Source organism: Drosophila elegans, unplaced genomic scaffold (assembly GCF_018152505.1).
Source record: "Drosophila elegans isolate 14027-0461.03 unplaced genomic scaffold, ASM1815250v1 contig_208, whole genome shotgun sequence".
Classification (NCBI taxonomy): Eukaryota; Metazoa; Arthropoda; class Insecta; order Diptera; family Drosophilidae; genus Drosophila; species Drosophila elegans.
The window spans coordinates 19,969,838-19,990,682 of record NW_024545578.1 but is presented as its reverse complement, the minus strand read 5'-3'; the positions used below and the strand labels follow the sequence as shown (position 1 = coordinate 19,990,682).

General features: G+C 39.7%; 5 protein-coding genes across 34 annotated transcripts in view; 3 read left to right on the top strand and 2 right to left on the bottom strand.

Moving 5' to 3' along the window:
- LOC108142348 (gamma-aminobutyric acid receptor subunit beta) overlaps positions 1–3,281 on the top strand; it is a 33,646-nt gene extending 30,365 nt beyond the window's left edge. For all 15 annotated transcript variants that reach the window (XM_041708311.1, XM_041708312.1, XM_041708313.1 and 12 more), the window contains one exon: positions 46–3,281. In XM_041708311.1, the coding sequence (XP_041564245.1) occupies positions 46–207 (162 nt within the window). In that variant the 3' untranslated portion in view covers positions 208–3,281. The remainder of the gene's footprint in view (positions 1–45) is intronic.
- Positions 3,282–5,350: 2,069 nt separating this feature from the next.
- On the bottom strand, positions 5,351–14,872 carry LOC108142346 (protein nervous wreck). Of its 12 annotated transcripts, XM_041708304.1 has the most exons (13): positions 14,483–14,589; positions 13,608–13,728; positions 13,306–13,535; positions 12,570–13,097; positions 11,143–12,031; positions 10,587–10,755; positions 10,098–10,517; positions 9,773–9,829; positions 8,308–8,333; positions 7,396–7,534; positions 7,195–7,320; positions 6,755–7,131; positions 5,351–6,655 (listed from the first exon to the last, which is right to left on the bottom strand). In XM_041708304.1, the coding sequence occupies exons 2-13, from the start codon at positions 13,626–13,628 to the stop codon at positions 6,599–6,601; spliced, it is 3,039 nt and encodes a 1,012-aa protein (XP_041564238.1). In that variant the 5' UTR covers positions 13,629–13,728; positions 14,483–14,589; the 3' UTR covers positions 5,351–6,598. The 12 variants fall into 12 exon arrangements, with proteins under 12 accessions (XP_041564238.1, XP_041564237.1, XP_041564239.1 ...); XM_041708303.1 differs by having other exon boundaries at positions 7,195–7,534; XM_041708305.1 differs by having other exon boundaries at positions 5,351–7,131; positions 7,195–7,323.
- Positions 14,873–15,376: 504 nt separating this feature from the next.
- On the top strand, positions 15,377–17,137 carry LOC108142363 (vesicle transport protein USE1). Its single transcript, XM_017266169.2, has 3 exons — positions 15,377–15,765; positions 16,191–16,547; positions 16,933–17,137. The coding sequence occupies exons 1-3, from the start codon at positions 15,414–15,416 to the stop codon at positions 16,974–16,976; spliced, it is 753 nt and encodes a 250-aa protein (XP_017121658.1). The 5' UTR covers positions 15,377–15,413; the 3' UTR covers positions 16,977–17,137.
- On the bottom strand, positions 17,100–18,226 carry LOC108142364 (dihydropteridine reductase). Its single transcript, XM_017266170.2, has 2 exons — positions 17,950–18,226; positions 17,100–17,856 (listed from the first exon to the last, which is right to left on the bottom strand). The coding sequence occupies exons 1-2, from the start codon at positions 18,031–18,033 to the stop codon at positions 17,233–17,235; spliced, it is 708 nt and encodes a 235-aa protein (XP_017121659.1). The 5' UTR covers positions 18,034–18,226; the 3' UTR covers positions 17,100–17,232.
- Positions 18,227–18,428: 202 nt separating this feature from the next.
- The window catches only part of LOC108142365 (protein boule), a 30,213-nt gene continuing 27,796 nt past the window's right edge, over positions 18,429–20,845 (top strand). For 2 of the 5 annotated variants that reach the window (XM_017266173.2, XM_017266171.2), the window contains exon 1: positions 18,430–19,216. The gene's annotated coding sequence lies outside the window, so the exon portion shown is untranslated. Of the gene's footprint in view, positions 19,217–20,845 lie in introns of all 5 variants that reach the window. The other 3 variants (XR_001774292.2, XM_017266174.2, XM_017266175.2) reach the window with 3 other exon arrangements.

Sequence of the window (20,845 nt, the reverse complement as noted above, 5' to 3'; positions counted from 1 at the left end):
CGATCCTTGATCCTGATTTACCAAAAAAAAAAAAAAAAAACACAGGACATCAACAAGCTGCTGGGCATCACGCCCTCCGACATCGACAAGTACTCGCGCATCGTGTTCCCCGTGTGCTTCGTCTGCTTCAACCTGATGTACTGGATCATCTACCTGCATGTCAGCGACGTGGTCGCCGATGATCTGGTGCTCCTGGGCGAGGAGTAGGTGGGCGTCCTCAAGCGACGCAAGGATTCGAGGGCGTGGCCCAAGGACACAGGAGTGAACAGCGCACGAGAGAGTCAAACTGTGCACGGCGCTGAAAAACCACACAAAAAATATAAAATGGAGAAATAACCAAACAAAAAAAAAAATACAGAAAACTAGACACAAAAAAATAAGCGGAAACAAAACTAATTTTAACTAGCGATATGAAAATGCAGAAGCAAAAGTTTATTGTTTAATACCAAAGCGGGAAGGACACACACATATTACAAGGTCGAAAGCAAAGAATATTGTTAAATATAGATTTACACTGAAATAAAAACAAAAAAAAAACCCAAAAGGTGACAAACCAACATTAGAATTAACAACCAAATGAGTATAAATGAATGAAGAATAATCAAAAGCAACAGATTAGCAAATTGTAGTAAAAATTATATAACGAAAGGCATAAGTGAAAGTGTTGAGGAGAATTATGAACCGATAAAAAAAGGAAACCATAAAAAAAAACCACAAATATAACGATCTAAAATCATACGCAACATAGGCATTAAACGATAACGAAGGATGACTATGAGAAACCCTCGAAATAGCGCAGTCGAAAAGTTGATTTCAACACACCAAGTAATAAATAGATGGTTAAAAAGTTTCCATTATCTTTGCGGCGTTTTGAGTTTGAGTTTACGAAAACGAAAGACCTTTGCTTCCCACTTCAAAAGCAAAACACCCAGAGAGTCTTCCTCTAATTTAAGTGCGTTTTCCCCTTTTTCAGCTGCACGCTCGCAAAAACCGAAACCGAAACCAAAACCAAGCCGAACCTGATCTAAACCAGAACTCACTATGTTGATCCATTGATTGCCCATTCAGTTGGTTGATTTGTTTATTCAGAACTGACTTAGCGCTTCCAAGTGAAATGGCCAAATTTATTAGAAATCAAAACGTAGTGCAAGGGACAATTTCGACAATTGCGAATCAGTTTGGCGAATGAATGATTTCGTTAAGTTAACTTTAAATGTATGATAAATCGAACACGAGACAGTCGACACGTAAGATCGAGAGGTTTTTAATCATTTGCACACCACACAATAAACTCGACAAGGATATTATGAATTACTTTGGAGCGCACCTTTTATAAGCAAGCATCGGAGATAAGTCATACAAATAGTTAGTGCAATTGACATAGCGAAATAATAATATGAACGATAATGATTCATTTTAGTTACACCAATTTTGATATCAACTTTAAAACTAACAACAAATTATTCAAACTGCACTCACTCACTCACGAACACAAGAATCAGAATCAAACTGAAACTGAAACTGAAACAAAAACTTTTCGAAGACAACTTTGCGGCACCATATGAAATCAATCTAAGGTCTAAGTGAAATTTTCAAACGCAAGTATGCCCAATAAATACCAGTAAATTAAAAAAAAAAAACGAATACAAATAGAACATAGAACATGAAGTACACAAGTATGAATGAAACTGCCTATGAAAATAGCGTATAAGTCTAACAAATAGTTGCTAAAAAGAATTAAACGAAGACAATTGATTTTCAATTCAATTTGTAAATACAAACAGAAGACACTCGGAACATTCTCAAAGCAAAGTAGGAGCAAAACTTCGCAATTAAACTTAGTTAATGTAATCGAATGTGGTTAAGCGATTAACTCGGATGCGTTCAAGCAGTCAATAAAGCGATAAACTAACAAAACATACTTACGATGCACCGTCTTAAGTTAGCCTAATGACACACAGATACACACACATACACATACACAGACACAGATACACACCCACACACGGGCAGGAAGGGAGACAAAAGAAACACGTATATATATATATATTTGAATTTTCGCTCAAGTTCCTCGATGAATCACATACACAAAGAGAAAGAAACAAAAGAGTTAAGTTAATTAAAACACATAATTAAAGGCAAGTGAGTTTAACTTTAAACGTAAAATAAAGAAATTAAAATACAATTTAGCACAATGGAGATAACTAAGCAAGCCATACCAAAATATCATCAATGAATTTTAATTTAGTGTTTATGATTAGTGCAAGGGCAGATCGTAAGGCTAAAGAATTTTGTACAGTTAGCTAAAGTTAAAGCTAGGATTTAGTTAAGCGCCATAATATGGCCTAAACACACACACACACACACAAACACACACAAGCGTATATGTATATAGAGTATGGCTTAAGGCGACACAAGTATATGAGATATATATTCATATAACGTATTTAGGCACCTACGTATATGTAGCACGAGTTTTTTATATGTAAACCAAACAAAATTGAACCCTAATCCGTAAACCAAAAAGCAACAAAAAAAAAAACAAAAAACACAAAAACAATTAACTGTATATACGAAAAGTACTTATGAATGGAACACTGACGGAGGAGGACGTTGTAGGTGGAGGAGGACGTTGGTGGTGACCCAAAATGGATCAGCTATGGAACCCTAGATATACTTAAGACGAAACCTGTAACCCTTCTTAAGGACTACCTAACCAATTCAGCAGAACGACTACCGAAGAGACCCCAAGGAAAATTACTTTATTAACGATCTAGACAGACACAAACACACACACACACACACTCACACAACACGAGCAAAAGTTGAAACAATTAATAACAGATAGTCGAGGAGTCGACCATTTGATACCCTTTAGCCATACACTCTATCGTCTGTCTGCTTATTGGAAAGTCCCTCAAAGTCCCTACCCATTTTGCACCAAACGTTGGCTAAAGAGTATCCGAAATCTTAACTAGGAATCTGAGCGAAATGAAAGCAATATAAGGTTTATCAAAAATTAATTGATTAACTGATTAACTTATAATTTATTGAGCCAATTGAAACGGATTTGAGGCAAACTGCAATTGATCTACCAGCCACACAGAACATTTCCCAAGAAAATAGCTATAACTCGAGACTCGGCCACATACAAGTGAAATCGGTGATAAAGAACATAAATAATATGTATCTGCTTATATTAAAACCTACACACACACACACGCAAATATATAGATATATTTTGTAGCTATACAAGTGTCAGAAATCAATTATGTTACCGAAGACAGAAATCAAAATGTTTACAAATGGCTGAGGTTCATTTGTAAAAATGCTATTTAATAAATATCCCCCAAAATGAGGTCAAATAAATTTTTGATGCGAGAACAACAACAAATAGCTGCTCAACGGTTTCGGAGCGTATTTCCAAAGAACGTAAATTAATGAAAAAACCATTTTAGTTGTAAACAATGCAAAAGGCGAAATAGTTGACAAAACATTTTAAGAGGAAAAACACTTAATGGCAAATTGATGCGTTTAATTTTTCATATGTAATTTTTTACTCTACAACCTAGTTTACGATATAATTTGTGGAAAATGAAAACCAAAAAATTTAGTTGCCCATAGTGAGGACTTTTTAATAAAACAAATTAACGATGCAAGACGATGAAAATGCATATGCACGTGCTGCGTATGCAAAAGCATTTAGGACAACAACAAAAACAATGAGGATTGGAGTATTAAAAAACGATGAAAATATGTAAAATGTTAAATTATACACACAATGAAATGTTTGAAGCATTTTTGGTGTCGCTGTTTAGACGGCGACACCAACACCAACGTTTTATAAAGCAACCGAAAGGGAGAAATAAATAAGTAAATCTATATGAGGATCGATATATACGTGACGCGATGTAATAATTACGTATGTATATGATGTATATTTAATTATATATTATATATGTATGGTGGTCTCAAAAAAACAACAAAACAAGCAAAACCAAAAAAGAAATTCTAAAGTATTTAGATAAGCAAACCAACAAGTTGAGAACCCTAGCGATTAAGTTGAAGCACACAATACACAGAAACAGAAACAGAACAGATTCAGATACAGATTTAAAAACAGATACACTGATAAAAATCGGATCCCAGTTCATGCAGAGTGCACCGAAAATAAAAACCTTTTTTAACTGAATTCAAAGTTAATGCAAGTGAATATTATTACTGAGAAATAGTCTATTACCCTAGGCAGCAAGACGATATTGATTGAACCATGAATTGTTAGAATGATAAAACACACTATTCACATCACACACACTTACGGTTGTACGTTGCATACACTTAGTTTGTTACTACGGAGAATTCATTTTGGAACAAGTCCCCATTATCATTATCCGTTAAACCCTTTGCTCAAGCAAACAAAAAAAAATGCGAAAATTTGTTATTACATTATAAGATTAGGGACAAAGCACCCTTTAAATTCCCCCCCCAAAAAAAAAAAAAAAAAAAAAACCACCCCGCAGGCCCTGACTACCGAAAAATATATATGTGTGTATGATTTGTCAGCCATCTACTTACCAGGTTAAAGTCTCATACCATCGTCAAGCATTAACAGCCACAAGAAGCTGATTGAGGAGGAGTTTGTCTATATAATTTTTGGTTTTATCCGTCCATCAAAAAGAGTTCCTAAATGCAATAAATGAACATGTTTTATGATTACCAGCCAGCCGGCCTGCAATCCTTTAGCCTTCCCTAGCTCACATTGGTCTGCTGTCAATTATTAGTTCCACAGCCTCTCAGACGATTATTTCCGACCCCCAGAATTTCGGTTGCTCGACCCATCAGCCTCAGAGATCCAACAAAAACACCCACACCCACATAAGTATATAAGCAAGCATATGTTTGAGGAGGAGCCTCACAGAATGGAGGCGTAACCAAGAGGAATAATTTAAAACGTATTGCGTATGTAATGATTGATCACTGATCACAAATTTTGACTGTGTTAATTTCGTTATATAAAATGAAAAACAAAATTAAAAATAACAAAAAAAAACTGAAATGAGAATAATTATCTATAGCATATAATAAATAAACACACACATAACAAAATAATTAAAAGGGAAAATAATAAGAGATGAATGTTACAAGAAAGTAAATGATAAAACCCAAGAGGGAACCTATATTATTAAGTTAAATACTAAAACTAAAAACATCCAAGTGGAAAAAATGCAAACCAAGAAGGAATATTATAATATTGCAATGAAGTGAATATAAATAAAGATATGTAAAAAAATTACAACCCGATGAGTTTTATTTCTATTTCAGCAATTCCCAGGGAAAAACTCAATTGATATTCTTTTGCTTTAAAGTGGAAATTTTATTTTTTAGTTGTTCGAACAGAAGGATTTTCAAACTATGACATAAACCTTTGATTAATTCACTGGGCGGGGTCAAAAATTACATACAATTCAGTTTGCGGCTTAATTATATTTGATTTTCCATTTTAATCTATGTTCGGTAATATCGATTATGTGAATATGAAGTTTTCCAATTGGTGAGTTATGAACTTTAATATTCGAGTATCGCAAACAAAGTCTCGCATTGAGTAGGCGTTTTACTAAATTCAAATATCTTCGTTCTGGCATCCAACATTAACTTAGACCATTTTTTAACTAGACACGGAAAACATTTAACTAATTAGACTAGTGTTTTGCATACAATTACAACAATACAATATATCTGCCGGATCCGCTCATACGATTCGAATACATTCATTGGCGGCTTCGATAAATTTACTATAATGTGCAGAGATCCTAAGACTAAGTGGAGTGAACAGAAGCGATAAAACAATACCAACTGAATTGACATTAAAGTTGATTGGCTTTTGTTGGCGGCAAGATCAAGCGAACGGCTAACTTAACGCTGCTAAAACGGATTCTCTAGTTCACTTAGATATATATACATATTATTGCTCGATTAGTTGTGTATGCTGATATTCGAAGACCCGTGTCTGAGTGCTACATAAGTAATTGTCTTTCAAAACGTTACAATATTCCATTTATAATATATCAATGTATTCCATACGTGTTCAGAGGGTATAACACATTACAAACTAACAAATTATGTATATATTTATATAGTAATATATCGTATGGTGGTTTTGTTTATGAAGGCCCAGTTGATGTCTAACTATAACCCCAGAGGCAGTCAGAAGAAGTATTCAAATGGATGTACACAATTTGAGCGCTGTACGTGAAAAGTGGAGTGTATAGGGATCCCGTTCTGATATAAGTACAAATATTCTATATTCTGCTATTGTGTCGTTGTATTAAAATCGGGCAGCCAAAATAAACTATCATATTTATGTACTTATAGGGGCAATATCCAATTAACAGAGCTTACTACAATCTATTGCCGCCACCCGATCGATAAGTTGCTTGTCCGTCTGTGTCAGGCTGTATCATCTGTGTGTTTGGATTTGTTGGAGAGGTTGTGGGATGGGTGTGAGATCAAAATGCTGTCAAGTGTTGTGGGGTGTTTGGTTGTAGTTGTGGTTGTGGTTGTGGTTGTGGTTGTGGCTGTGGTGTTCCGCTGATCCGATCTATAACTGTCCGTGGCTATAGTCTATATAGTATATATCATGCTCATGGTCGTGTGCCTAAAAGAACAAAAGAAATAACATTGAAGTGCCGACCAAGAGGAAGAGACCGGAGCGCCGAATCTAAGCGTTCGACTCCTTCAGATTTTGCAAACGTGCCAATTGATTTGAGTCCAATTCCTCGGGTATGCTAGCTCGGCCACCGACCACCTGCTTGGGTGCCTCAATATCCTCCTCGCCGGCCGTAGATCCTGATCCTGATTCTCCTGCTGCCGCCTCCTCGCCATTGATGTCCAGTTCGCTGGACTGTCCCCCACCGCCACCGCCCCCTCCGCCGCCGGATCCCGATCCTGCGCTTCCCGCGAAGGCATCATCAAAGTTGGCATCGAAGTTGGCCTCAAAGTTGGCCTCAAATCCCGATCCGCCGCCGGACTCGCCCTTGGCCTTCTCGTTGAACGGATCCTCCGCATCCTGCAGGGCCGGCACATCGGCCACCGAGGCCGAGTCGGTGCCCTCCGAGAAGGACTGTTGGTCCTCTGCATCACAGGATGGATACTCGGTCAGTGTTATGCTCACCACGGGCCTCACTCCAGGATTACCTTCTTTGGCCGCCGAGGTCTGAGGCGCGACCTTGGTCTGCGGCTTGGGCGCAATGTCTGGCTTTTTGGCCACTTCCGCCGGCTGCTCCTTGGCCACTTCCTGTTCCGGCTGCTCATCGCTCTCGCCTACTGGTGGGAAAGATTTATCGGCACCGTCTTCAACCATGGGGGTTGCAGCGGTAACAATTATTTGTGCCATACCTAAGTTCAGCGTGTTGGCGCCGCCAGCCGCCGCCCCCTTGTCACCCTTATTCCCCGATCCTGGGCCGGATCCGCCCGCCTTCATTAGCTGGGGCGGCGGCAGCGACGGCGGCGGCTGCCCATCGTCACTGAGATCGTCCTGGAAAAGGCAAAATGCTCAAATTAGCCAAAGAACAATCAAAAAATATTTAACACTGAGTTTCAGCATATTTTAAAAAAACGTTTTTTATACCCTTGCAGGGGGTATTATATTTTCAGTTAAAAGTTTATAACGCAGTGAAGGAAACATTTCCGACCCTACAAAGCATATACATTTCGTCCGTCCGTCCTTTAGAACTTTGCTGTTCTTTTATTTATTTTTTTGTTATTTTTTAAGACATGTTGGTTTAATATTTAAGAATTACGATTTAATTTTTATTTTAAATCGGTCGACTATCGCATATAGCTTCCATAAAAACAATCGGAAAATTAAAAAAAAATTTAACACCTTTTTTACATTTTTTTTAAAATTCTTTTGCACAAAAAATAAAATCGGAAATAGATTTCAATTAGCTGCCATAGAAAGGATCCCATAATTGAGCTAAAAATCGTCATAGCTTTAATCGGGTAGAAAATGTACAAAGGATATATATAATCTTCGGCTTGCCGAAGTTTGCTCCTTTCCTGTTTAAGAAATAATTTAATAATATACATAATAATATACATTTAAAATGTAAACAAAAAATGAGCATTAATTACTAACTAATTCTTTTAAAATTCATTATGAACAGAAAACCATTTTATTAGAGTAACTTATAAGTTAAATAAAAAAAATTTAAAAAATAATAAACATAAAACACATTTTCTGTCTTCAAAAAAATTAATTTGTTAGACAGTTTTTATTATTGTTTAAAATACATGTGAATATATTACCTCCATGCCAGGCTCTTGGATGAGTACTGAGTATGCGTTTAAAATAAATGAGAAAATATTCATTGGCTTAGTCAAGAATCACATTTTCGGTATAATATGTCTTATATCAATACAATTTGTCGATCAAAATGTTATAGAGCGGTGAGGGAGTAATTAAAATAGTTGAGGATCAAGTCAAGGCAGCCTTGGAACAAAAGCTACGTAAGAAAAACGATTTGGATTGGCAAGTGGAAAATAAAAAAACATAAAAATAGCAACAGCAAAACTAAAATGGAAAAATACATTTCGAATCTGAGGCTGACAAACATGCGGGAGACGGGTAGAAAACTAGAGGTTTTATATAAACATCTTTGGTTTCCAAATTCAGTTTGATAACTACTGAACTACTTATGGAAACCAATTGGGTTGAATATAACCATAAATAAATATTTAAAAAAGGTGACTTTTCCAAAGAAAAGTATATATTTTTATTGTTTTGATTTTTTTTTAAATATATAATATTAAATTGTTAAGAAAAAACCTCATACTGAACATATATATAGTTTCTATATACCAAGAAGTAGGAGTCAGTTTATAAGTTTAACAATAGTTAAGAGGATTTTTGGACATGCTGTCAAACAGTGGAATTGAAACAGATTTTCCTACACTAAAGATACTGAATTGAGAAAGTTTGGGGATAAGATAGTTTGATAAAAGAGCATATTTATTAAATTACCCTTCTTGGCAGTGGTTTGGCTTTGGTTTTGGCCTTAAACGACACAAAGACACAATTACACTGAGAGAAAAACAACCAATGCAAAACGGCAATGAAAGAAAAACGTGATTTATATAAATAAATAACCAATCAAAGCTTTCAATGCAATTAAATTGAAATATTAGTGCCATACACACATCAAATATATATCTTTATATGGAAAGATAAAGAGAAGCTGCAAAAAGAAATAAATCGAATGTGGAGAAATAACGATAACACGACACGACACTTTTTGACAAGCAGCCTAAGAATAACACTGTAAGAAATCGTAGGGCATTTCATCGGTTGATTTCGTCTCGACTGCGGAGACTTGCGGAGACTTTTGGAGACGAGAGACAAAATAGCACATTAACGGAGAGTTGTGGAGAGTAGTTACAGTGATATATGGTGGCAAATTGTTGTAATTTTGTGGAGGTTTAGTGGTGGATTGGTGGTGGTAGTAAAGGTACAAGTGGTTAGTAGTTAGACGAGCTGCACTTTGGAGATTAGGTTTACCTCTAGAGAATATAGAAGCAGGTAAAACAGTACTTTTGATCGGAAAGTTTTGGTTTGTTGTTTTTTTTTTTTTTTTTTTTGGTAGTGGAAAGTTAAAAATTATACAAATGTTCGGTACTAGAGGAATCGATATCGAGTGACATATATTGTATAGTATAAAGAAAGATAGAAAGGGAAAACAATAGACCAGGTGTTGTGAAGGGGCGTGACATTTACCTGGCGGAGGCATACTCGGAGCAGCAGCACCGTTGGGTATATAGCCGCTATCCTCATCTATCAAAAACGAGAGCAATTTATTATTTATCAGGAAAAAAATTATTTCCCAGTAAATTATTTTTAGAAGATTCTCTTAAAAAAAAAACAAATATAATATATTTCATAAACAAAAAGATTGTTTAAAAGTACCCATTAAAACAAAAATTTGTATGACTAATTAGTTTTAACTAATTAGTTTTAATCAAAATTAAATCTGGCTTAAATGGCCCACCATTTTTATCTTAAGTCTGATGAATTCTGTCTGAATCTAAATTGTGAAGCTTACCTGCCGTGTCCTGGGAGCCGAACATGTCCTCAGTGAGCTCCAGCTCCAGCTCGTGGGCGTACTCTGGGGGCAGGGCCGGAGCGGGGGGCAGTGCAAAGCTGGGCGCCGCAGTGGGCGGGGGCGACTCGTCGCCGCCCTCGCTGAGCGGCTCGCCCAACTCGTCACACTCCTCGACGACCAGCGATGGGAAGTTGCCGAACTTGCCGTCCAGCTCGCCCTCCCACCACCCATCGTCGACGCCGTGGGCCGTCTTGGTGATGATCTTGATCTTGTCGCCCTCCTCGAAGGTCAGCTCATCCTCGGCGGTGGCGTCGTAGTCGTACAGCGCAATGCACCACTCCACGTCCGACTTGACCCGCTTCTGGGGGGCCATGATGACCGACACCTGGTCGGGCGATTGCATCGAGTCCACCGTCTGATCTTCATTGTCAACGGTATAATCGACAGATGAGAATGAGATTTGTGAGCGCAATTGATTGCCGGAAGTACCATTAAAGGCGCTGCCCGCTGTCTCCTGATCGATGTCCAGATAGTTGTGTGGCACGTAGCCCTCCTCGCCGCGATAGTTTCGGGCCCTCAGCCACCCATCGCCGTCGCCCTCGCCAACCACCTCGAGTTGCTCGTTCTCGACGATACTGAGCTCGTCGGGATTCTGGGCCTGTGGGGAAATAGTTTGGGTAATAAATACAATTTGTTCTTTACCACATATTATATTAATGGGGTTGCCAAACAAAATCACGAAGGCTTTAAAATGTAGTCCTATATTATATAGGTCACAGAAACATCTAAAGATTTAATAAGTTCTTTAAAAAAAAGACGAGACGATATTTGAATTAATTTAGCAAGCATTGGACAATTCAATATGTAATTAAATTTCTCTCAGTCCTTACAAATTTGTTGTTATTCTATGCCTCTACGTAGATTTTGGCACTCTTTTAAAGAAAAACTAAAAGTCTCCATTAAAGTTTATGGTCTTTTAGGCACCTTTTTCTGTGAAATTTATGCCCCAGTGATTTATGTGGCACCAAAATAATAATACCCTTACCGTATAACTGTAGAGCGCAGTGCACTTAAATATAGCCTCCTTGGGTTCCGGGACAATCGGCTCATCCTTGTCCTCCTCCTCCTCTCCAGCTCCCCAGTTGACCTCAGTGGGATCATCCCAGGCTCCGGCGCTACTGGCCATGGCGGATGAGGATGCAGCCGCGGCAGAAGATGCTGCAGCCGCCGAAGGACGCACCTCGGGCTCGTCATCACTGTCGCTGAAGGTGCGATCCCTGGAGAGTTGCTGCTCCTGCTTGGGCTTTGTCTGGGCAGTTGCCTGGGTCTGCGTCTCCTCCTTGTCGCTGTCGTAGAAGGAATCCGAACTGGGATTCTCGCCCTGGCCAGAGGCATCGGTGCGCATCGAAATGGAGCTGGCCGAACGCGTTAGCTCTTGTACGCCCATAATCTCGGCCTCCTGCACCCACTCGTCCACGTTGATGCCACCATCTCGCAGGCACTGCAAACAAGCCTCCGCCTTGGTTTTCTCCGTCTCCGATCGCCGGATTTGATCACGGAACTCCTCGATCTTGGTGTCCAGATCGGGTCCATTTGGATCGTTGGGATCGGTACGCTGGCCAGAATCTCGTAGCGATTGGCACAGGGCCAACTTCTTGGCGTTCTCCCTAATCGAAGCGTTCTCCTTTACCACCCTTCCGGCCAGATTCTTGGCCTCCTTGGTCAGCGTCTCGGCAGCGGATTCGTGCTCCGCGGTCACCTTACGCACCGGATCGTTGTCGCACGCCTCGAAGTCGTACTGAATGTGCTGCTTGAGCACCGGATAAAACAGGTAGCAGCACTGCAGGTTGTACTCCCGGGTCAACTGCTGCGCCTGGTCGCGGATTTTCCCGAAACTATTCTGCGTAGCCGAGCAAGTCAGTAGCTCTGTGCGCCTGGAAAATAAAGGTTAAAGTTATTTCATGTGCCAATTCAATAGTAATTTAAAGGGTATCCTAATTCTATTGTCGAGATAAGGTTAAAAAAAATGTACCGAGTACTTGAATTTATAAAAAGTCTATAGATGAAATCACATTGTGATTAAAAAAAACGTTAAAAAGGGTATAACTCGAAAGTATTTTTTAATAATGTAGTTGCCGTTTCTTATTCCAATTTGGTCTAATTAAAATAGAATTGATATAAAATGTTTATTTTCTACAAAACTATAGCAAACATTGATTCAGTTAAGCCTTTGTATAAAATTGTGATAAATGTGGAAAAGCGAACTCTATTAAGAATATTATCAGAATGTAATTAGGGTCATGACTAAGTTGTTGTTAGGTGAGTTATTGACTTATAAAATGAATCATAGATTACTATCTTCTTAGCTGGTGAACTAAAGAGAAGTATCCTATTAATGAAAATGAGTTACAGTACTAAACAACTTGTTCTGATTTAAAAAGTTTTCAATATATCGAAGTGGCGATTTCTTACCCCATTAGCATCAGGTACTCGGCCACCCTCTCAAACACATAGTTCTCCATGGTGGTCATGGTGGTCTGCAGATCGACGGTGAAGTAGCGATTCTGATGGGCGTTGGCCGCGGCCAAGCTGAGTACGTAGTCATTCCGGGCTCCAGAGGACTTCTCTTCGAGCAACTCCTTGCGAGATGTGACCCGAGCGCTGTTCTTCTGCAGCGAAGTGATTGATTGAAAGAAGGAGCCCTTCTTTTTCTTTAGCTTTTCCTCGATATCGCGGGCTTTATCCCGCACATCGTGAGCACAGTGCTCTTCATCAAAGTAAGATTTCTTGGTTTTGTCCACATCCCCAACGCTCAAGTGGAGTTCCTTCTGCACATTTACTATTCCGGATAGCGAGCGCTTCGCAATGGCCAACTTGTAGTCTCGAAGGACCTTGGCCTCGTCGGCGATCTGCTGTTGGAACACCTCTATAGCGGCCAAACGAGCCCGGGCCAGCTTTTCGTTCTCCTCGAGCACTGTGCGCCAAACACTCCACATGTTCCTGCAAAAATGTACATAAATTAGTACGATATAAAAATATTGCAGTAAAAATATTTTATTTTATAGTAAGGTGCCTCAGAAATCTCTTATTTATGAAGTGAACTGTCCATCAGACTTACGAATATCATATATTGGAACATAAAGCCTGAACCTCTAGAGATTTCTTTGGTACTCCCCATTGCCTAGCAAATATAAAAAGCATAACCCACCAGCGCTCCTCCATGCCTTCCATCTTAATATCTGGTATATTGGGTATCTTCTTGTTGAGATACTGCGATGAGATCTTGAGCAGGGACTCGCTGTACGACTTTTCGACTGCCGAGCGTTTGATGGTAAACTGCCGGATGTCCTCCAACAGGTCGCATTCATGCTGGTTCTTTAACTGCAGCTTAGCCACCTGCTCCGTGTGCAAATTCTTGAGGAATTTCACATAGTTTCCCTGTGGATTACGGGAAATCAATTATTGTGGTACTAAATTGTTTTAATACATAGTTCTCTTTTCAAGCTTTACCTTACGCGGCGGCGGCTGCATCTTGGGGCTTTGTTTACGGCAATCGGGTCGCTCTACGATTTGTTTTTTTTTTTTTTTTTGTTCAAGCGCCGATTTAATGGTATTACATTACCTCTAGCAACTGTAAAAAATAGTATGATACTATGAGATTGACATTCTATAGGATAGCGGTATGGGTATAGGTTCAAAATTTTGTAAAAAAATTTCGACAATTAAATAGCACTGTTTAATAATAGTGTCGTATTAATAATTAAAAATTAAAAGTTTTTTTTTTTTAATAAGATAATGTCCTAATGTACTAGTATATAAAAATATACAACAAAAAAATTTTTTTGCTTTCAAGTTCCAAGAAATTAGTACCAAAAGTAGATTAGATAAATTCAATGTCATCGGAAATATATATTTATATACTATATATTTCTACATGAAAATATAAAGGCCATTTTTGACTGTGTAAGTGGGTGGTAAATGTTGGAGGTTGGTGGCTCATAAGTCGTTAATGGATTCGCTACGCAGCAAAGAGTCTGAAAAACTTATGTAACGAAAATGCAATGAAAACTGGCAAAAAGGCTTTAAGGAAAACAAGGGTTTTCTTCAAGCTATATTTGATACTATTTTTAGGTGGAAATTTTCACTGGAGCAGCCCACGCAGCAGCCCCCGTTTTCGGGTATCGTATCGATTTCTCAGCCCCCCAGACAAGCTTATTTTTCAGCAAACTATGTACGTCAATCAAAACACTTGGCTAACACTCTTTTTGGACATGGCCGGGTTGGGTTGTTGTTATCTGCTGGATTAGTACTTTTTGGGGAACTTATCGCTGAGTTATTCACTGAAATTATTGGACTTTTCTCGGCAGCTAAAATCCGTTGCTTACTTATCGATTTCGATTTTCACGACGTTTGTGAGGAGACTTTTTCACATGCACCGTTAACTGCTGCTGCGCTGCTGCTGCGCAGGAAGAGAGCGCCGAAGAGAGCCGCGAGAGAATGTGAAATAATGTCGGGGGAAGAGAGAAAGACAGAGAGTAGCGGCGTTTCATTCATGGCCTCAAGTGCCGTTAGCAAAACAGTAAAACATTAACAAAAGCACATGCGCCCCCGTAGGGTGAGTGTTTTTTTTTTTGTTTTTGCCCCGTCAGCTGCTTGATAACTGCGGGGCAATAATAAAAAACTAACGAAAATACTACCTTGGATTTCAATCCAATTTGTTACTGGCACCTGGCGTCCGGCGACTGCTTCCAAAACACATATGTATGCTGGGGCTATCAATTGCGGCTTAATTGATAACTTTCTGATATTGGCTGAAACTTTTGATAAGATTTTTCGACTGGCGCCCAAAATAATGCTACAAAACAATTCTACGTTGTGGTATTTCGAAATGTATTTTTATTAAAATACCAAAGACTGGCTGACCATCTATTTTATAGCTATAAAGCTAGTTCAATTATTTTAGCGGAAAGGCAGTTTTGTTAGTCTATTAAATATATTTTTAAATCGTACCTTATTACAAAATTAATAGCATTTAAATCATAATCAATACAACAATTCATTTTCAAATGTTTTAACAAGTGAATATGGTTTCTAAAAGCCTGTATTATTAACAAATTTATTGTTTTTTTTATTATTGGCTTGGAATGTTTGTGCTATTTATCAATACAATCTAGCTGCAAACTTGCCAGCACTGCCCGCGACTATCGATATAACCAAATGTCCTATCGAGTGTGACCAGATAAAAACTAGCTATTTTTAGTATATTAAATACAAATAGTGTTTGTACTTTGTTGTTTTCATGTTTTCCCCTCAGAAATGGCCACGAAACTAAATGTTAATATCCGGACCTTGCTGGCCAACTGCGAGGACCTGGCCAAAAGCGAGCAGAACTTCTGGCGACTGCAGAAATTCATCAAATCGCTGGACACGATGATTTCCGAGCTGGAGGCGATGGAGGATCCACAAAGTGCCACTCGTATTCCGGGCTATACGGAGCGCCTGAAGGCCCTTAAACTATCTACGGGCTTTACGGAGTCTGCCGGCTCCACAACAAATACTCCCTCACAATCATCTGCCGTCAGCGAAACCGGGGAAAATGCACTGAAAGAAATGAGGCAGCTGCAGAACACCAAACATCACAACGAACTGCGGAAGGAACTGCTACAGGGTAATTTTGGGTTCAAAGGGGCGACTTCCATAGTCTTACATTATATTTTATAAATAAGAACTCATGTTCAAATCTCTTAATATGTATTTTAAAGCTAAAGATTCATAAAAATTGTATGCTAGTTTGTTACATACTTTTAAAGTTATATAGGCCCATATCCAAACGTTTTGTATCTAGATCCAGATTGCCATCATCTGAAAATGTACCAGCTTAAATATTAAGTTTAAGATATATTTTGAAGAAACATTTTAAATAATGTGTTACAAAAAAACCATTTTAAAAGCGAGTTACAATATTATTTTTATTTTCTAAACCCATACTTCTGTTTAATAAGATCTTTCGTAATAATTTTGAATTTAAACATGAATATATTTTTATATATAAAATATCTATATTTTCTCATATTTTGAATTCCTGCTATTTAGATGGCGATGCGCTGCGAAGACGTCGAGGAGTGGAGGAGAGCTCTTCTAGTCCCAATGGCACTAGCGTACAAACAACTTCTGGGGAAAATATGAACGAGGCTGCCAAGTATTACACAAATGCCCAGGAAAAGATCACCGAGCACATGCTCTCGCTGACACGAAATCTAAAGGAACAGACCGAGACTGCTAACCGGATTATCCGTAGGGATACGGAGGTTGTGTCTCGATCCACCGGAATGGCGGATCGCAATATCAATTCCCTAGGGAAAGAGGCTGAGAAACTGGAGCAGCATTCGAAAAAAGCCTACAAGTGCTGGCTTTGGCTAATGATTGTCTTTGTAATTGTCACTTTTATAGGTGAGTCATGCATTTTACCAGAAAACTGTTGAAGTTCCCCAAAACAAATTCCCCTAAAAAAAATAAGCTTAGGATTTAAATTAGTTTATAAATACACTGCAAATAATATAAGCTAAAGAAGGCGGACTAACCCAAAACTATAAATATTAAAATTTAATGTAATGCAAATTATGTTTTTGATTTACATGAATAATTATTATTTTTTTTGTAACATAAAAAAAATAATACTGAAACTAAACACGTCAGAAACTTGATTAAACGTAATATAAGTAAACAAGTTTTCCGTGACTCAGTCTAAAATTAAGTGCTTTAAATTGGATCGATTTATTGCAATAAGGCTGTTGCTTAATTGTACTAATGAGTTTATTCGCCTTTTCATTTGCAGGTATGGTGTTGTTCATGAAGATTATGAAGAAGAAGAAGGCGTAGGAACTGTCTCCAAACAAATCAAACTAATGATTGTACTCTAAGCAAACGCTTAACGCTCGTTCCGCTCCCGAGTTCAAAAGGTTATCCTAAGAGCCCCCCCCAAATCGTGTAAACAGACCCACATTAAACGATCGAAAGCCGCCCAGCGATTTATTTATGAATAGTTTATGTACAAGCGAAAGCAATTAGAATATGGTTATTGAGCATTTTTGTTCTTTCCGTAAGTGTATTTGGATCCGTATCTTAATCTTTTAAACTATTCGGCGGCTATGAGCTCTGTAACGCCATTCTTGGTGATCAGCTGCAGCAGAGATCCAGTTTTGGGCCTCTCTTGAGCTTGCGTCCACTTGAGGAAAAGGCCGGCCACCTCAGCGAGGGAAGTCCAGGTGCCAAAGTCCGCATCCGGCATCCATTTACGGTTCATGGGTGTATCTAGGGTGACGGGTAGGATGGACACGGCCAGGGATCCAGCTGGCAGGCCGGACTTCTCAGCGCCCAGCGATCGGGTTAGCTGGTGGACAGCTGCCTTGGCCATTCCATAGCCAATCATGCCGGGAGTTCCCTCCAGAGCAGGTTTAGCTCCGGTTAGGGCCAGCAGGCCACCCTCCTTGAGATGCTGAGCCGCCACAGCTGCGGATATGGCCGAGGTCCAGACGCTCTGCTTCCACATGAGATCGGCATTCTTGGCCAGATCCTTTTTGGCATTGCCACCTGCCCAGCCGCCGGCCACGCAGATGACAGCATCTAGCTTCTCGCCGGCCAGGGATTCGCTCACCTTGGAGACCACCGCGTCCTCCTGTTCCGACCATATAGCATCGCGTGGCACCACGATGCTCACATCGGCTTTCTCGTTCTCCGTCAGGTCGATGCTGCCCACCCACTGGACGGGATTATCCAGGTGAAGGTCGAACCGGGGGAAAACAATGGGTAATGAGGCATTTTGATAATTACATTCAAGTGAAAGGTAACTCACATAATTGTTGGCTTTGAAGTGATCGACACAGGCAGAGCCCAAGGCTCCCTTGCCGCCGTAAATAACCACTCGACCTGCGGACATGATGCGTGCTGCCAGTTTTGAAGCTTGAATTCAACTGATTTCGAAGAAACACGAGAATCGCGCGACTTTGGTGAGTCAAAAGCGGGCGGGAGCTTTGAACGCAGCTGGGGTTTTTAACCGCGCGAGACCAGTTCTACTGGTAATTACTCGGGAGAATAAATTTCAAGTTAAGTTTGAGCTGGAGCTTCGAGCTATAGCTTTTTATTCGCTCCGGGAAAACAGCAGCAGCAGCAGCAGCGTAGCAACAAGTGGAAAATCAATAAGATGGTCAAATGAGACGTAGCACGGTCACACTGGCAGCAAGACGCGTTATTTTGGTATTTATTCTGGTATCGAACAGCTGTTCGACACAATCACCCGTCTCGCTCTCGCGCTGCTCGTTGGTCGTTTTTGAAAAGGGAAATGCGTGAAATTCGTGCGCCGCATTTCCACCAGAACAGACCAGAGTTTCGCGCCGTAGCCGAGTTTTTCACTCAGTCCCACCAGTCGCCGTCGCGTTACGTCACGAGAGCAGTTGTAGAACATATCGGCAAACGGTAAATATTGGAGGGAGTTTTTCTTGGCTTGATTAACTGGTAAACTTCGAAGCAAACCCCCCACCCGCACTAAATTTTCCTTGGCACCCACAACAACAAAAAAAAAAAAAAAAGAAAGGAAACGGACAAACACACATGTGCTTGTGTTTTATTTTTTCGGCAGCCCAAGTAGACGGCGCGTAGTTTTTCACTTTGACGGGAGTTTTCCTTTCGCCCATCGCCACACACTCATTTCTAATTGTGATTCGTAGGAAGTAAGTTCTCTAGTGCAAAATATATTCAAATAAAATAGTATAATTCCATGTCAATAAATCGGAACACAACAATAAATACACCACCAAAAATATCAAAAAGAAAAAAATTATATATAATCAAGAGAATATCAACATAAACCAACCAACGCACCCGTCGTCCCATCGTCTTTGGTCTTCTTGTTCAACGTTCGTTAAAATCCCGCATCGAGATAGAGCTATACATCTGTAATATGCAAGATATATAGATGATACGTAATAGCTTTCTGGAATTGCCGCTGCAACTGTAAACTGTGTCCCCACGTAAGACGCAACGTAACGCAGCCTGAGAACAACGTATCGTAACGGAACGGAACCAATCGGAAGAAATCTCTCCAGAGGACCCAACAACTAACGGTGAGTTTTTTTTCGATGGAAAAGCGGTGGGTGGGGGTCCAATTGGGGAATGTGTCACTCGCAGGGAAAATGAAAAATGCCAGGCGAAAATTCTTGGCCATGCAACTCGTTTTGCCGCTCTCCCTCTTTCCCGCGCATACGTGCGTGTGTGTGTGTGTGTGCGTGTGTGTGTGTGTGTTTATGCAGCGGAAAACGTGTATTCTTGAGAAAAACCAGAAAATCGAAACCCGGAATTGGGTCAGTGTGTCATTCGCCATCCCGCTCCCACCGATTCCAATTCCGATTCCGATTCGAGCTGCTAGTCTAGCTAAAAACTCTGGCTAAAACGTGTTTCGTGCTTAGTCAATTTGTTCTTTCTATCTAGTCGCTTTGTCGCAGTCGACGTCGCTGCTCTGCCACTTGACTAAATCGGCCTAAACCAAACAGCATCGCCTCCAGAATGTCACAAAAAAAATAAAACAAAGCACTACCACTGCACGTGTGCGAGCGAGAGGCCGGCGGAAGGTGGGAGGGAGACGGGGAGTCTGATTGTCATCCGCGCGGCTTTTAAATGCCCTTTACTTAAGTGAGTTATGATGAAATGATCCAGCGATTGGAAATAGAGATCTTTCACCGGAAAGACCATTTTTTAATTGCATAATAATATGATATGAAACTTGTCCCTTTAGAATTTTTTTTTTTTTAGGGATATACAAATGTAAGAGCTAACATTAGTTTAGTTAGTATATAGTTTTGTAATTTATTCAGCTTTGTTTAATTTTTCGAGGAGAAAGTCTTATGATTATATAATCAAAGCAACTTATTACATGGTTGACCTGATAGTTCCATAAATTTATCGACTTTCTCGGAAGTCTTGATAGAATGTTTAGAGAAGATTTATAATTAATTTTTATTTATCTTAAATTTACTGCTGATTTGAATAAATTCATTGCCTTAGTTTTTCAATGGTAACTTTTACCAAGTATCTCAGATTCGATAGCTTATTTTTTTTAAGGCAAATGGCTCGCTCTTTGACTTCGTAGTTGACTCTCTAGTTTTTTTCGGCCACTCGCTTCACTTGATCTTGCACTCGGTTATGCGGCAGAGGTGCAGCGACTGCGCTGCTGACGTCGACTGCGACTGCGACTGCCGCGCTTTTACCTTGAGCACGCCTGCACTTGTCGCAGCCCCCCTCTCAGCCCACCTCTCCACTCCCCCTCTCCCCACTCCACTTGAATTTGAACTTCTAAAAAAGCCAACACCTTTCGAAATTGTAGCCACATTTATTTCTGTTTCTTTTGCCTCTGGGCAGCGGCTTTTTTTATACTTCTGATGTTTGCTAATAAAATTATTACGACTTGGCCGACAGCGGCTGCTAATGCGTTTTAAGGTCGCCGCTCTTGTTGATTTTGACCCAATAAAAAATATGATGATGCCCGCGCTTACATTTCCCGGTCCATTTAACATGTGTCCATTGCTTCAGGATCCGATTTGATTTATTTCAAACTTATTTATTATACAACCAGGCGCAAAACAAAACAAACAAACAACTGAAAAAGGGGGCAAATTGGAGAGAATGGCAGACAGCTGGTGCTCATTTTCCGGGATGCGAAAATGGGGATAGAATTGGAAAAGTGCACAGGGAAAAAC